The sequence below is a fragment of the Coturnix japonica genome, chromosome 4, assembly GCF_001577835.2.
Source record: "Coturnix japonica isolate 7356 chromosome 4, Coturnix japonica 2.1, whole genome shotgun sequence".
In the NCBI taxonomy this organism is placed as follows: Eukaryota; Metazoa; Chordata; class Aves; order Galliformes; family Phasianidae; genus Coturnix; species Coturnix japonica.
Window position 1 is genome coordinate 4,794,105 of NC_029519.1, and position 14,134 is coordinate 4,808,238.

The following is a 14,134-nucleotide window of genomic DNA, read 5'->3' on the forward strand; positions in this document are numbered from 1 at the left end:
CAAACAGAGGTCATAGGAAAAAAAATGGAGAAGAGCAGCAGCAAAGCGAAGTCCCTCTAGTTCTCCTTGGCCGATCACCTGAAAACAGCTAGCTATTTTTGGCAGGCTCTGAACATTCAGTCACCGGTACGCAAGATGAGAAGCAAACGTAAGTAGAGCGCGTGGCAATGAAACCTGCACTGACTGTGTGCATCAGGAGGGTGGCAGAGACCTTTCTCCTGCTTAAGACCAGAAGCGCTGCTTCAACATCTGCAGCGGGGGGAGCACCTGCTCTGTGCCATGTTCTCACACTATTACAAGTTATGATTCCCGTAAGACACACCGACAGCTGTAATTGCCACCAATACAACCCACAAACACCACCGCAGCTTTATTTCACTGGGAAAGAGACTTTCACAGCACAGGTATTCCAGCCCTTCACCCCATAAACGCGGCGTTGGCTTGCAACAGCAATTGGCTCTATCAGAGCTTCTCATCCTCCTGCAGCGCACAGAGGAACAAAGCATAAGTGACCGCAGTTTGGAGCACCGTGTGTAATTACAATTACAAAATGTAACATTCTCAAGGCAGGGCTGGAGCACAGCTGGGGCAGACTGCAAGTGCTAGAGCAACATAAGAAATGCATACGTCTACCAAGCAGAAAAGACAGGTGTATGGAAATTTCTAGCTGGAACAGAACCCAAAGAACAAACATTTCCTGTGTAAGTGAACTGACAGCACACTGACAACATGGGGAAGTCCAGCCTGAGCTACCTGAACAGAATATGCCCGTGATTTCACAGTACTGCGTGATTGAGAACAGAGCAGGATGGAGAGCACTCACAGCTGCTCTCTGCTATCCCTCTCATTTCCTTTCTGACCCTCTCATTTTCTTTCCATTATACCTTTCTTCTTTCACGCAGAAGACATCCTTCACTTTTTCCCTTCACTTTGTAGAAGTCTGAAATACTTTCCTCACTGTTTCTCACCAACTCCACTTTAATTGGCAACAAGTTGCATTAACTTTCCAAGTCCTTTGCTTGTGACAGGCCCTGGTAAGCTGTCTCCCTTGTCTTACCACCTCATCCCACAAGCTTTTCCACATCCTTTTCTCCCCATCCAACACACGTAGGTGGGAGCCCACCCAGCCTGGATCACCCCTCTGGCACAGTGTTCTGAGGAGCTGGAAGGTTAGAGAGACAATCCCACAGATACTTTCTCTACTGCTGATATAAGTCAGCATCTCCTCTGCCAGCCTCGGTTGTTTAAGATTAAACGTGGAGACAGTTCAACAGTGCCACTGAATTCCCTGTGTTGGTGACTACAGACCATGCAGATGAAGTAGTCGCTTTACAAAAGCCAGCAAACACTCACAGACTACTCACATCAGATGAGCATTACATGATGCGTGAGTTTGATCTGATCTCGCTAAAGCAAACCAAATTTGTCCTAAAGCAGTCAACAGTTTAAAGAACACGTTATCAGAAACACCAAGTACAGGTTAAACAGCTCATTCTTAAAGCAATTGACAAAGTTACGCCGAGCCTCAGCTGAAAATCACCCAGAGATTACTTGGGCCATGGAGCAATCTCTATAAATACACCTTCATTTTAGCTGCAGTCACAACGGCGGCATCAAAGGTAATGAACCACCGCTGGTTTGAATTTAGCTGATCTTGAGCAGCGCATGCATGATGCATCGCAGACCGGTGCTATTTCAGGAGCATCTCCTCTTCCCACTTCAGTTCAGTCCCTCTGCTCCCTCCCACCTCAGAAGGATGCTCTAATTATTCAGACAACGCAAGCAGCGTTCAGCCCGTGCCAGCCCTTCCCTCCTTTAGCACTGACCTTGCACACCGCTCTCACAAAACTAATTAAGTGAAGAGCAGTCTCGCTTTACACTCCTTGTGAGACGGACTGAATTGTTACCTGCCTGAGGGTGCAATTCAAATTGTTTTCGGCTTCATTCCTCTCAGCAAAACAATGCAAATATTGAGCAAGAAATCAAAGCCCTTCACATGTGTCACCACCAGAAATAAAGAAAACGGGGAAAAAGAGTAACCAACACACTCCTTTTGTTATTTCACTTTGGTCTTCTTAATATACCTAATTTCATGACAGCTTGACCAAGGTGAGTGTTTGGGAGCAGCAGGGCATCTTTTTAGGACACCAGATTTAACTGATGCAAGAAGAACACTTGGGGAGGCTCTTAAAGCCAGGCTCGGCTAAAAGGGAAAGCTTCAGTCCCACCAAACAGATGTGGAATTGCTGAATCCCTAAACATATCCGCAGCCAAACTGTACACATCACATGCACCTCTAATCTCAGGGCAATCAAAGGAGCAATTCCTCTCCAATATATATTAACCCACATAGAGATCCTGGTCTGAAAATACTTGGCCGTGGGTTCTTTAGGATGAGAAAGTCTTCCTCCCAGACTTACATATGTTTTGCTTGCACAGAGGATTTTATGACAGCCTCTGTTCGCTGCCTGCAGGAAGAGACTGAGGAACAGGATTTGCCACATCTCTGCTCCTGAGGAAGCAGCTCATACAGACAGCTCTGGAGCCATCTCCTTCCCTCAGTACACTACAGCAATAACACACAATGAGGAACAGAAGAAGAAAATTAACACTAATTTGACCCAAGGCTGCACTACAGCACTGAATTCCCAAAGCGTAGGGGTAGGACCATTGCCTTGCAGGAAATCACAGTTAAAATGGCACAAATACATTTAATGACAAGTCTCCAGCATCCTGTGGGTGGCCACAGACCAGGGAAGCCAGAAATCTGAGCCATACAGATCTGTACGCATCTGCTGTGGATGCTGCTATCCACCCCATGTAACCCCCCGTGACGCCCCGTAGAGCTCTGCATCACCCAGCCTTCATCTGCCTGGGAGTTCTTCCTTTGAAGATGGGATTTTATATCCACCAAGAAGCAACTGTTATTAAATCATCCCCTAGAAACCAAAAAAAAAAAGAGATGGCTATCTATTACTACCTCTAGGAGCAGACGAGCAGTTTGCCATGGAGCGGCAGCTGTATGAGAACTGACAACATCACAAACCCCAAGGCTTGGATCTTGTGCCTGAAAGGGTTGCCTTACTGTGGATTTCTTCATCTAATACTGAAATCAGTTAGAAAGCATTGGCAGGAACACACTGGCTTCCTCATCTCAAAAGCAGTGTCCATTTTCTAATTGCTGGTGTTTTACCAACAGATGTCAGGGAACACCGTCTGGGGAATTAGAGGGAAGGATGATACCTTTAACAGTGAGTTACTGTAGTTTGGGGAACCAAAACCAGTTAAAGATAATGAGTCATAACAGGAGGTAGCTACTGTAAATATTCCAAGCATGGGCACATTAACAACCACCCACTAATCAGAGGCAATGCCACAGGCAGACACTGAGAACTCCCACTGGTGTCACTGGGAATTTTGAATGGATCAGGACCTCAGCCAAGAGCTGAGTATCTATTGTAACCCACAGTGTTAATATCCATGATGGGGTGGGTCTCACTGCAGATTTTGGCTGTCACTTCCCAGTGGGCGATGCAGGCATCTATTCAAAGGGGATCTGCAATCTCAGACTTCAGACAGGAGACACAGAGATTTCTTCATCATGGGAAGCAAAGAAAAAACAGCACTGAGTTTAACTACTCATTCCTCAGCATCATTCAACGCTTACAACACCGACACAAGTTCTGATGCAGAGGGCAAACACAGAGAGACTCCGGTTCATACATCAGACTGTGTCTGGTGAAGGGCTGTCAGTCGTTTTGGTGTTGGTGGTTGTGGTCTGGGATGCCAAAGCACTGACACCCAAACTTCTGATCAAGCCTCCCACCAGAGCTGTCAGCACACCAACACTGTGCTCCCTTCCCCCCCTTCCTGTGCCGCTCTGCACTTGCTGCTAATTTTGATCCCGTGGCCTCAGACCAAGATGTGGTCAGCTTACACATTGCCTCCGTGCTGCTCTTCTTCAGCCCCTCAAGTAAGTTGCTTTCCCATGATTCAGTACCGTAGAAATATAACTGTTGAGATCAGCTTCTTTATTTTTGTCAGCTTTTCTCCAGACCTTTCAATCATAAGCTGCATTATACTACGTTCCCATAAAGCCAGGAAGAACAGTAATAGATATGTCAAGATTCTGACTTCTATTTTTCCTGCCAGGTGATTTCTTTAAGCGCTTTGTTTTCTCCCTAAATTAGAACAGTACCTGTATTTCCAAAGTCTTCACCCTTACTGTCACTATTTCAATAGGCTTTTCTCACATTAGAGCTATCAGCCTGGAAAATACTCCTCCCATTCTCCTTTTTGGAGAAGGAAATACAGTCTGTATTTTGTCACTGCTTCTAGCTGAGGTTATCAGACTTCTGGGCAGAGCCACCCAACTTCCTCGCAGTGACAGCAAAGTGTCTGGAAGGGACCTGCCCGTGTCTGCCCTGCTGAGGGGAGACGATAGCACATAATCCAACTGGCGAAAAGGAAGCCAAATGCAGATGAATCCATTCCTCAGATTTCGTTTCAGATCCTCTCTGCCATCCCTTGGCTTTTCTTGGAGGAGCCACACAAATTGCAAAACAGCCACTGAAAAGAGTTTGGCTGCAATGCTGGGCAGCACAAGCTCTTTACGGCCCGGATCTGAAGTCCAAAGAGGACTGCAGCATCTCAGCTCACTTGCCAGTGCCCTACATTCTACTGCTGCCCTGTGCTTCTCATATAAGCAAGAGGTTAACAAAACTGCATTCAAAACATAACACGCTGACACATACCCAAACATTTGGGTACGCTGGATGTACTGTTCTCCAACTGCAAAACAAAGGCTTCTGGGAGGAGATCTGGGGATAGACCCCTGGCCCCCAGGGCAGCTTCACACAACAGCTCTACAGCTCAGAAGGAACTTACATGGGAAGGCGGGCATCACTGGCTGCAGAACATCAACCCAAAGGCTGTGTGGAGCTTTCACAGCTGCCAAGTTTGGAGCAGATCAGCCCTCATGGGATTTTCCAGGCAGGACTCAGAATGAAGTTAGGTCTAAGAGAAAAGCACCACCAGAGCTATCCCTTTAAAAAGCAGGTTTTGGATCTTCTGTTACACTGCACAACCCGCTAAAGCCACCACAGGCTCTGTGTGATATAATCCCACTGAAAATATCCAGGGTGAGGAGTCACTACATGCACCATAGTGACGTTTTCTACCAAAATGCACAGCCTCTCAGGGCTCTGCATCGATCAGGCTCCTTGACACAGACCCACCCAAAAGCAGGTGGTAGAAAATGCCATACAACAGCCAGCAGAAAGCAGCTCCTTGTTTCAGGGCAGAGTGTGGCCCTCTGAGTTGTGAAGATGTACAGATGCACAGCCCCAGCCCAAGCTCCTCGAGGGAAGAAGGCCCACACTGCTCTCACTAACAAAGCTCAATGCCTATTGTGCAAACCCAGCTCTGAAAACTCATGCTCACAGCAGGTATTAAAATCACCTTGCATATCATGCAAGATGGGATTCCTCCTGTGCTATCTCAAGCAAGTCTCTACTCTGTGGTGATAAAGTTCTTGCTGCTTTCAAAGGAGAACATCCATGTCCTGGATACACACCTCCCATCACCACCTGCACGTCTCACTCCTTATTGCCTCAACAGCAGCACATACAACTGCCCCCATGTTTGGAAACACAAGTGTCAAAGGGCTGCACACGAGCAATTTCAAACCCAAAGACGTCAGCTACTCAACATCAAAGAAAGTAACTTAAAAGACAAACAGATTTGGAAAATGGGAGATTTTCGCAACGCATCTGCATGGTGGGCTTTGCTATTTCAATGCAATTGAATAAGGAAAAATCTGGTGAAGATGCCAAGGGTCTCAACAACACGTTGCTGAAGGAGAAAGATGGGGTTAAAAAAGAAGCGTACAAAAGGTGTTCAGCACCAACTTCCAGGATCAAGAAACTCAGAAGTTTGTCGTGTTTTTTAAAGATAAAATTAACTAGGAAGAACTAAAAGGATGGATCGTTTGGGTTTGGCTGCCCACACTGCAAGAAAGTAAATGACGGCAGTGTGTTCCCTTTCATAAAGCAAAGAAGTGAGGAACTGCTGTTTTCCCTCACGCCAAGAGCGTGCCCTTCGGCCGGCTGTCCCAGCAGCAGCAGCAGCCACATTGCCACGCATCCTCCCAACGCACGGGGGAATAAACTACTCCTGGGATGCCAACCCCGCACACACGCACTGCCCCAAAGCGCAATCCCACGGCCCTGAGCGCTGCGGCGCCGCGGGGGCTGCGGGGCAGAGCCACCTGTGCGTGTCCCCCCACCACCACCACCTTGGAACGGGGCACCCCGCTAAAAGGAGGGGGGTCCGCATGCAGCCTTTGCCCCCCGTCTCCATAGCGATCTCCCAGCTCGGTTTGCGAGGAGGGATTGGGGGGGGATGGGGGGGGACACGCACTTTGGTGCCGCATTGAGCCGGGCCGCCCCCCCACTCAGCGCCCCGCAAACCGGGCACAGCTCCCTCATCCATGCCACGAGCCGGGGGGGTGGGGGGATCCCCCAAAGTACGGACTTGCAGCCGAAGCGATGCCCCCCACCCAGCGGTAAGGTCGGGCTGTCCGCGGTCGGGCCGGGGAACATGCTGGGGAGCGGAGCTGCTGCGCCTGCCTTACCCTTGGAAGCATCTTTCTCTTCTTTGGGCTTGATCACCTTCCCACTCATAGACCCCAGCTTGGGTGGGAAAATCCCCTGGAGCTTCGCGGATTCCGGCTGGACCCAGAGAAACCTCGGGCGGGGGGCAGCGTGCGTGCAGGAGGGGGGGATCCTCTGTACGCCGAAAAGGCAGAAATCACACGGACGGAAAAGGAGGTGGGGAGAGAGACAGCGAGAGGAGGAAAAAAAAAGAAAAAGACAATAATAATAGGAAGAGAAGAGGCGGCGAGCTGCCCGCTCCACGGCGCGGTGCCACCGCGGTGCTGCGGGAGCGGAGCGGGCGCTGAGCGGAGCGGGGGGCTCCGGCAGCCGCAGCACCGAGCCCCTGCGCCGCTCGCCGTGCCGGAGACAAAAGCGATTTTCCCTGTGTGTGACTGCCTGGCCCCGGCCCCCTCCTCCTCCTCCCCCGCCTCTCTCCGTCTCTGCCTCCCCTCCCCAGGGCCAAGGAAGCGCAGCCGGTCCTGGGAGTGCCACCGATCAGCGAAAGGGGGGGGGTGTGAGAGCCGAGGGGGGGGGAGGGGGGAGCGCCTGGGTGGTTTGCTTGGGTGTGTGTTGGCTTTTTGGTTGGGTTTTGTTTTTTGCTCGCATCCTCCCCTAACAATAATGGGATGGAGCAGCAGAGCTGCAGCCGCGGATGGGAGGAGGAGGATGCGAGCGTTCGGCACTGCAGGCGGCAGGTTTACAGCAAGGAGCCTGAGCTGCCCCCCACCCCCCAAAACCCCGCTCCCAGCACCCTCTCCCCATCTCCCATCCCAAGCCCCCAGTGGGGTAGGTGGGGGAACAAGGCGCATCCCTTCTGCCCCCCAGCTCTGGGACGGTGCTCCAGTGCCGGGGGGGTAGGAGTGACACAGAGCCGGCCCCCACCACTGGGAAGACCCTCTAAACCCCCATCCCACCACGGGGAGGCTTCGGGCCGCAGCCCCGACAGCCTGTTGCTGTTCAATGGGGGACAGAAAAGCCAGGAGAGGGCGATGAGGGACAGGGGGGGAGGGTGAGCTGGAGTGAAAAGGGGGACCCGCTCTTTCGGATGGTGCTCTCCTCCCTACTCCTCTCCGAAAGGAGCAAAAGACCCCCCGACACCAGCCGAAGCTTCGGGTAATAAAGGGCCTCCCCCCCACCCCGTTCTCTCCGGCAGGGTGGGTCAAAGCTTCTTTGGAACGAGGTCGTCGTCGGGGGAAGGAGCACGGCTCCACATCTCGCACCCTCTGCCCCGCGGGGAGAGCGGCCTGGGGAAACCCGATGCAACTCCTTGGAGCGCCCAAAATAAAGTGCTGGGAAGGGAGAGTCGCGAAATGCCCAGGGCAGCCTGACGTGCCCCAGCTGCTCCAACGTGGCGAAACCAACGTGGAGACTCGGTAGAGCCGAGCAAGGCCGGTGGGGCGGCAGCACGAAGAGGGCATGACAGTGCTCTCCCTACCCACCCCGCCCCGACGGCAGGAGAAGCGATCCTCCCTTAAGTACAGCCCCGTGCAGGGGTCTCCAGCCCGGGCTGCGGCACCAACAGGGCTGCTCGGCCGCTATTTTTAGACGAGCCGAATTCTTTCCCTTTCACCCTCCCTTTGCTCCGCTACAGCGCCGCGGACAGCTGAGGGCAGATCGGCTTACGACGGGGCCGGCTCTACCCCCAGCACAGCGCGGCCGTCCCGCAGGGCAGCACGTGGGGAAGGCAATGCTGAGCCCCACAGCTCCGACATCACCTCCTGCAGGTGGTGCTGGGCCAGGTGTGATGGCGGAGTCAGGGTGTGAACACGGAAATCAGAGCTGTGGGAGCTAAGGCTGAAGAAGCAGGAGCAAAACTGCTGCTTTTATGCTTACGCTGATGGCTTTTCCCTAATACTCAAAGCACAAAACGGAGCCCTTGGGCAGCACACCTCCAGCCCTCTGTGTCTGCAGCAGCACAACCTCTGCTCTGTACCTGGATCTGTGGAGTTGTCCTGGCTTTGCAGATACTCACAGAGCCCTCTGATGATATTATGCTTCTAATGTAGTGCTGTTTTATTCAAGCCTTCTCTGTGATGCTTCTTTAATGCCTCCAAGGCCGAGCAGGAGGGCTTCAAGTTGAGCTTTCTCTTGGCTGTTTCTTTCCAGACAAACTTGGGTCACTGAGACTGGAGAACTGGAAGAGGGGAAGGAGAGGCTGTGAAGCAGTGCATGTCAGAACTCTGTTTTGTGAGTTCCAGAAAGGAGATTTCTGCTCTCCGGTACTGTTTGCTCAGCCCCTGGTTTTCAGAAGTGCTGTGATGGAAGTGACAGACAGTTCACACTTCTGGTCCAAGGTCTGTACATTCTACATTGACCACACAAGGCCTATATACTGAAATCAAGCCATGGAAGGAGGTAACAGCTCAGCAGGAGCGGAGGAAACGTTCCCACTGGTGGGCAAGAGCAAGCTCACCCTGCTGCTCTGAAATGAGCTTGTTTTTCCCCTCACTGGTCTGCGAGGCTTAGAAGTGTCAATTAAATCAGTAATAAAATATGGTGCGGTGCATGCAAAATGTACAGGGGTTGGCGTGAAGGTTTATTGCAGCCTGGAGGCAGTTTGCTCAGCCTTTACTTTTAGAGCTACCTTGATGGCTCATGTGTTCCAGTGGAGAAGGTGTTTGGGGACGACATTTGAAAGTCTTCAGATTCCCTCCTCAGTTCTGTGCTTTGCTGTGGGCACCTCTGGATGTGAGGTCTGATAACTGGTCTGGCTCTGCAGCAAAACTGTAGCCAACTCACAAAGATTTAAACGTGAATCTGGGCTTAGTATCTCTGTACATCTCTTTCCGACCTACGGTAGTGGAAAAGCATCACCTCATTGCTTTACAATCAAAACACTGGAAGCTGAGAAGCACGCAGATGCTGTGATGACAGAACTCATACAACAAGCTGCTACCTCAGCTAAGCTGATGCACAAACATTCTCATCCCTGGCTCTTACATTGAGAGTGTATTCCACGCTAATAGCACTCCTTGGGCTTCTGAATTTGAAACTGTTTCTGGGCCACCCAATAAATCAGATACCCAGAGGAAGAGGGTTTTGTGAAGTTTGATATGGAGAGGTCTGATGCATGCTGTGCACCTGAGTCGCTTGGGAAGGCTTACATTCAAGTCTGTCTTTGGTGGGGGGAGCCTGATTAAAAGCCAGATATACTCAATGTCTCTAATTACCTTTCATGCTCCTCCTAAGATTGTAATGGAGTCATCTCAGCTGAGTGGCAAGAAGCCAGAGGTGCAGCACCAACAGTGGAAGCACAGGCCCTTTTAAGGTGCCTGAACTCTCCTACCCATGGGACAACGTGATTGCCCCAAGCACAGCACGGTCTCACAGCTCCAAGTGTGAAGTGAAACACGAGGCTTTCTCAGCAGAGGGATACAGCAGCAGGTCAAGTCTGGGCTCTCTGAGTGCTCCCAGCTCAGGGCTGCTCTCTGAAAGCAGCACATGCAGAGCTGTGCTGAGCTCCCCAGAAGTTGGGGATCATTTACAGTCTGAATCTCTACATCCTAAGGGTCTTTGTACAACCTAACCATTTTAATGTCCAATAATGGAATGATCTGCCCATAAAACTCATCCTTAAGGCACACAGACACTTTTCCTGCTCTGGTAAAATGCCTTTAGAGCCATCTGGCCCTGAGGGATTCTGGACCTCACAAAGCTGTGGTAGGGGTGTTTGTTCCCATGGTTCTTTGCCTTATTCTTAAGTAGTATTTTTTTCTCTTTTCTGAAGGCTCTGGGTTGTAGGAGGTCCAGATTCTGCTGTTTTCAATAGCAGGAATTTTACTTCATGCCTTTAAAGCAGTCCAGCAAGATTAAATTAGTTTTGTTATAATGGTTTCTAGTATGTTCCCAGTTAAATCCAAAGTAAAACTCTTGCTGCATTTTGGTGCAGCAGGATTAGACCTTAAATTTAAGATTCCAGGCATGACAGAGTCTCACAAATACATGTACTTCATTTCAAATGATGTTTTTAATTTATACTGGCATCCAGAGCCATTTATTGCTTTCTGTAAAAGAAGTAAATGATGAAGTTTTGTTGCCACTTCATGGTAACAGTGTCTGTAAAGCGGGTCCAAATAAATCTATTACACATCCCCACTGCAAAGGCCTGCTGCTATTGCAACTGGAATTCAAGGGCAAAGTTCCTCACTGCTAGCTGTGTGTTTTAACCAAAAGAACCAACAGGATTTATATACAAGAGAAGTACTAAACATCAGGCCAATGTAGCCTATTCTCTAGCAGGCACATCCCTGTTCTAATGGATGTCTATTGGTTCCTATCTTATTTTCACCACTCCTATTCCTATGCAGTCTTACACGCTACACAGAGGACCTCTTTTTTGGCAGAAAGCTTGCTGTGCAGAATATTCCTCTTTTTGTTTGCCAAAACATAACTGCTTTATGCAAATAGAGTTCCAGCTAATGGATAGTATGGAGATTGCAGTTTAATTTCTCTAAATAATTCAGTCTGATAAACAGAGAAGCCCTAAGCAGACACTTGTGGTGAGGGATAATGATTATACTCACATGGTGAATTTCTCACCTATTTACCATGAATCATTTCAATTAAAATTAATGGGCATCAAGCATTCTGCGCTGCGACCCCGGCCCTTTGGATGGCTCCTCCAGGCTGAGGAATGTGCTCAGCACCTGGGAAATGGCACATCCCACATTGCTGTGTAACCAACCTGCTGGCTGATCGAGTTTGGAGAAATGCAGAGCAAATGCTGTATGGAGCACCAGGCTGGTGGGAGGCCTTTAGTCCTGGAGATCAAAGTCTTTCAGTCTGAAAGTCTAAAACAGACCAAGCTTGAAGGTCTTTTCCATTTGCAACTTAGTACATCTACTAAGCAGGTTGTTCACAGTTTGTAGATACACATTTCAGTAACAGAGCAGGATATTAGTTTTCGTGTTTAAGTAGAAACAAAATAAACCCAAACAAATTCCTCTTACAACTCTCAAAAAGCCCACAGAGTAGCGGTTTAATGGTCTTATATGAAAACTCAGGGCTTTCCTCCCAGCTAATGAAAATAGGTACATGAGGTAGCAATGCTGCCTTTGGAGAATGCAGTAAAGGGCCCCGAGTGCTTTCTATCACTTCTCTGCAAAGCCAGCACCTGCAGCATTGTGTGGCTTCAGGCACCAGGCAGTCAAACAAATGGAGCTCCTGACCCTGTGCTGTCAGAGGTAAATTTAAAGATGCATGGTTTCATATTAAGCCTCTTCACACTACTGCTGAGCTTAGGAAGCCCTGAGATCAGCCATCACTTGCAGCAGGCACACATGTAGCCATGAGATACGCAGCCACATTCCTTACCTTCACCTCTGTAGCCTTTAAGTTGGCAAGAAGGCAAACCCATGCACAAATTTCAGACCTCACAAAAATGCCAAATGGTTCGTTTCCTCTCTAGGGAATGCAGTGGGGCACACAGTAAGCTTAGAGTTATTGCCCCATGGCTTTTGTTACAGACCCACAGACTGAACTTTTGCAGGTGGAGTAGAAGAGAAGGGAGAAGCTTTCAGCACCCGATTTGCAGCCGAGCGCCCTGATGTCAGAAAAGATTTTTGCCCAAGGCTCATGAAGGGTTTGCTATAGGATGCATAAAGATGAAAGTCACAGGAGCAGTTCTTTTGCTATTCATAGCACAAGGCAAAGGGCAAAGACAGTCCCTCACCCCTCATGAATGTAATAAGCACAATTCAAAGTCTGGCTATTGCTCACTACCTCTTCCACATAAAGAGGAAAATGCCCTTCTTCACAGAGCCTGTCATTCTGTGCATTGAAGCTTTCCCATTACAACTCTTTTTGCTACTTGGTCAAGTCTTAGAACTTGAAAGGTTTTGAAGCTGAGCTGGAGCAGGAGCTTTGATGTTCGACTACGCCAAGCTGCAGCCTGGCACCGACACTGATCTCCCCCAGCCTTTGTGGAGCTGTGAGAAAGCAGCATTTGTAGAAGAGGCTGGGAGCCAAAGTGTGTATGATACCAGAAGTGGAAACTGAAATCCAGATAGAAACTCACAGGATAACAGAGCAGGTGGACATCAAGTCTCAGTGCAGTGGGAGAGCTGATGTTGGAAACCTTGAGTCACCTCAATAACAGACAGGCAATGCTGTGGCGAGCATTACAGGGTTGGTCTGAGCCACCCCTAAGTTACACCAGATTTTCAGACACAGAAAGCTAACAGAGTAACAGCAGGAAAAGAACACACAGCAATATTGGGAAGGAAACCTGCCAAGGAGAGCTCTAACGTTATTGCAGGCTTGCATATGCAATGATATCATAGGATGTCATTTTTTTTTTCATGCCTGACTTTTTCTTTAAGCACACCCTTATGTGCCAAGCAGTGCTCAACTGCATAGCCAGAAAATAAGGTCTGCAGCTCTGAGGCTTCTCTGGGTTCAGAGCTACCTCCTAACCCCCATGGGGTTCCAGCTGGGCTTCCCTGTGTGTGAACCAGGTGTGATCTGAGTGACAGACACAGTGCCACAGGTGAGCTCAAGCAAAGGAGGGGAGAAAGACTTCTCCCTTTTGTTTCTGAGATTTGTTTGAGTCTGAACAACCCATGCCATTCTCACAGCCCAAAGGCTGGCTGTGTTGGTGGTTCACTAGCTAGAGCTTGGTCTTCGAGGAGAAGCACAATGTTCATCAAAACCAGGAACAGTGTATGCACTAACTGGCACACTACAGCACCTGGCACTCTGGTTGGAGCAGGACTGCACCAATGTCAATGCTGGTGACAGCTGTCATATATAGCTATGATTTCACTTCTTCCCATGCTATTCTGCTTTGGTCTTTTCCAGAGCTGTTACTAGGGGCCTTGGAGCAAAATGCCTTTGAGCTCAGTTCCCAGCTCCTCATTTCTCTCCCCTAAGGTTGTTCCTTGGCGTGTATCCTGCCTACCTTCTGGTTGCATTGTAATAACTGCCAATGCATTATTTACAGCCACGAGATTTGGCGTTTTGTGCCTCCAATCTGACTGCTCCCCCAGCATCTTTAAATAGCTACCGCTGTTTTGTATGGGGAATATGCCAGCGGAGATGGGGCTGAAATCCTTCTGGATCAGGAGCAGAGACAAATGCTGCTCTGTTTGTAAACACTCCTGGTCTAAAATTAGCAGGAGGCAGAAGAGGAGCCCTTTATAAACTTCAGGCTCCCTGAGACATCTTGAGGAACGTCACACCCGTATGGACACATCTGCTGCTGATTTAAATAGCAGCCGGTGTAAGCTCTCCCCCAAGCGCCCCAAGCCACTGTGGGTATGGCAGAGAACATAGCATCAGGATGGGCAACCCATGCATATGCCTTCCCTTTCAGCACTAAGAGGCAATGGCATATAAAAATGACCTTGGCTGTACAAGAAGGAAAACACGACAATAGGAGCAGTGGTGTGCTCAAACAGCGTGTTCAATAAAATCCATGCTCCTCTGAGCTGCTAAGCAAATGCCAAATGATCTGAATACATCACATCAACAGGCAAACT

The 14,134-nt window shown here is 49.4% G+C and overlaps 1 protein-coding gene across 2 annotated transcripts in view; it reads right to left on the reverse strand.

Annotated features, from left to right (window-relative positions):
• The window catches only part of FGF13 (fibroblast growth factor 13), a 204,994-nt gene extending 198,048 nt beyond the window's left edge, over positions 1-6,946 (reverse strand). For both annotated transcript variants that reach the window (XM_015860419.2, XM_015860417.2), the window contains exon 1: positions 6,635-6,946. In XM_015860419.2, the coding sequence (XP_015715905.1) occupies positions 6,635-6,683 (49 nt within the window). In that variant the 5' untranslated portion in view covers positions 6,684-6,946. The remainder of the gene's footprint in view (positions 1-6,634) is intronic.
• Between the last annotated feature and the right edge of the window lie 7,188 nt (positions 6,947-14,134).